This window comes from Monoraphidium neglectum (assembly GCF_000611645.1).
Source record: "Monoraphidium neglectum strain SAG 48.87 unplaced genomic scaffold scaffold06226, whole genome shotgun sequence".
Taxonomy (NCBI): Eukaryota; Viridiplantae; Chlorophyta; class Chlorophyceae; order Sphaeropleales; family Selenastraceae; genus Monoraphidium; species Monoraphidium neglectum.
In genome coordinates, this window is record NW_014007410.1 from 12 (window position 1) to 2,402 (window position 2,391).

General features: G+C 68.6%; 1 protein-coding gene across 1 annotated transcript; it reads right to left on the reverse strand.

Annotated features, from left to right (window-relative positions):
• Nucleotides 1-903: 903 nt before the first annotated feature.
• MNEG_16304 (DNA dependent protein kinase catalytic subunit) lies at nt 904-2,372 on the reverse strand (the record flags this gene model as incomplete). Its single annotated transcript, XM_014035226.1, has 3 exons — nt 904-1,002; nt 1,745-1,838; nt 2,258-2,372. Coding segments are annotated over 3 exons (308 nt in total), but the record flags the coding sequence as incomplete, so codon positions are not given.
• Nucleotides 2,373-2,391: the final 19 nt, after the last annotated feature.

Here is a 2,391-nt window from a genome sequence, read left to right on the forward strand (position 1 = left end):
CCCGCCGCCGCCGCCGCCGCCGCCGCCGCCGCCGCCCGCGACGTGCCGCGCGCTCCAGTCCAGGAACTCCCCCACCAGCCGAGCTGCAACCTCGCGCAGAGCCCCGCTCGACGCCGCGGCACTCATGTCGCCGCCGCCGCCGCCGCCGGCCGCGTCAGGGGCGCCGGGCGGGGCAGCGGTGGCGGCGCCGCCGTCGCGGCCGCCGCAGAGGGCTGACATCAGCGCTTCTAAAAGCGCCATCGCCTCGGCCCCCTCCCGCTTGTTGGAGCTGGGGGTTGCGGGGGAAATGTTTGAAAGCCAGTTGACGGATGTTACGGCTGGGGCGGCGTGCGTGCATGCGCACGTTCAGGTTGTGAGGTGTGAGTGCATGCGTTTTGCGGCGCAGGCGCTCTGGCGTTAGGGGGGCAGCTTCGCTTCTTCCCCACCATGAGGAAGCTTCTCCCCTGTAACAGAGCGCCGTGCATTGAATGCGGTCGGCTTTGAAACATGTTTGTCTTTGTCGAAGACGCGCGCCGCGGCGGGCCGCGCCCAGCACCCAGCGCAGGAGTGCGACCGGCCGGGGGCCGCCCCTCCGCGCGACCCAGCACGGCGCTGCCCTTTTGTGCAGAGAGCGCTGGCGGGGCTGGCCGCGCGTGCGCAAAGACCAGGGCCCGCGGGCTGCGGCCCCCCACCTCCGACCGCGAACAATCCCCGGCTGCGTCAGAACATTGCATCACGCCATGCTGGTCTAAAGGATCCCTGGAACATCAGCACAAAATTGTTTGTCATGCGCAAATGCCCCACATGCCGCCCTGCCCCGCCCGGCCCCCCGCCCCACGCCCCCCGCCCAAGCCTGATGCCCCCCATCCGCGCCCCCACAACGCTGCAGGCGTCCCCTCCATGCTCCCCCCGTGACGTCATTACCTCGTCATCCAGTGCACGAGTGACGTGATCAGGGGGCCGAACAGCTGGCGGCCCAGGGGGTCGTGGCCCGCGGCCAGGGACAGCATTACTGGGTACAGCCTAGGGGTTGGGGGGGATTGAGGATTATTCGGTTGGTGGGGTTGGTGTGGGGCGGGGCGGGGTTGGTGGTGGCTTGTGTGTGCATGTGTGTGCATGTGTGTGTGTGTGTGTGTGTGCGTGCGTGCGTGCGTGCGTGCGTGCGTGCGTGCGTGCGTGCGTGTGTGCGCGCGTGCGTGTGTGTCTGCATGCGCGTGCCCCAGGCTACCCAGCTTGGTACAGAGAGGCAGACCCAGCAAGGGAGGGCAGGCATGGAGGGGGCGCGGGCGCGGTCGGCTGCGGAGTGTCGGGCTGTGGAGCGAGTTTCTGACGCTACTGCAGCCCGCTACGCCCGACCGGCGCCACGGGGGACACGCCAGGGGTTGCCAACAACGCCCCAAGTCCAGCCCCGTTGGTAGATTGGCGGCCGGGGGCGAACGCGTGGCGACCGATTCGATGCCGCGTCTGCGTATGACCCTGCTACCCGACTCAAACCCTACCCGTGATCGTGAAAGCGCTGCGCAAACCCCAGGACAGCGGGCGTTTTGAGTGTGTCGGTGCCGCCACAGCCACCATGCACGCTAGCCATTGACTGGCATGTGATTCCCTGAGAGCCGCCCTTTTGGCCCAACGAGCGCTTCGTGACGTACATCTGCATGCAGCCAGTTCTGAACACAAACAGCGACCAACAGGCGCCTGAAGCGCCCAGCTGGCGGCGGCCTGCCGGTGTCCACAGGCCCGCAACCTCGGAATCGTCAAACCCCACCTGCCGAGGATGCGGCTGAACCTCGTCGGCTTGGCGGCCGCCTCCTCCTCGCCGCCAGGCCCCTCGGCCGCGATGATGCGGTGCGCGTTCTTGCCTGGGGTTTGGGGGGTGAAGGGGGGAGGAGGATCGAGGTGTTTTCAAGCCGCACAGTCCCAGTGGGGTGGCTGTGTCGAGGGGATTGCGGCAGTGTTTCCCCACTGATATGTCGCAGCGTTTGTTGTTGGGGGGATTTCGTGCGTTCAAGGAGGGAGATATGAGTCGGAGAGGATGAGCGGGGATCTCCTGCGCGCGGGATGTGCGCCGCGACGCATGACTGGGCGCATGCACTTGCGACTGCTGTCCTCAGAACCGGCGCCACGCCCTCCGCAGGCGGCCGCCGGCCGAGTGGCAGAGCATACGAGGGCAGCAGGGGGAGGGGGGCGGCGTCGGCGCCGGCCGTCCCCTTGCAACACCAGGGAGGCTTGAAAAGCGGCCCCGCCAGCAGGCACCCGGTTGTCTATGCTTCGCGCCCACCTATCATCCAGAGGGTGAGGCCGTGCAGCAGCTCGCAGGCCGCCACCCGCGACGCGCGGTGCGGGTCCGACGTGGCGGCCGCCGCCACGCGGGGCAGGAGGTCGTCCAGCCAGATCTGTGGGGTGGGGTGGGGG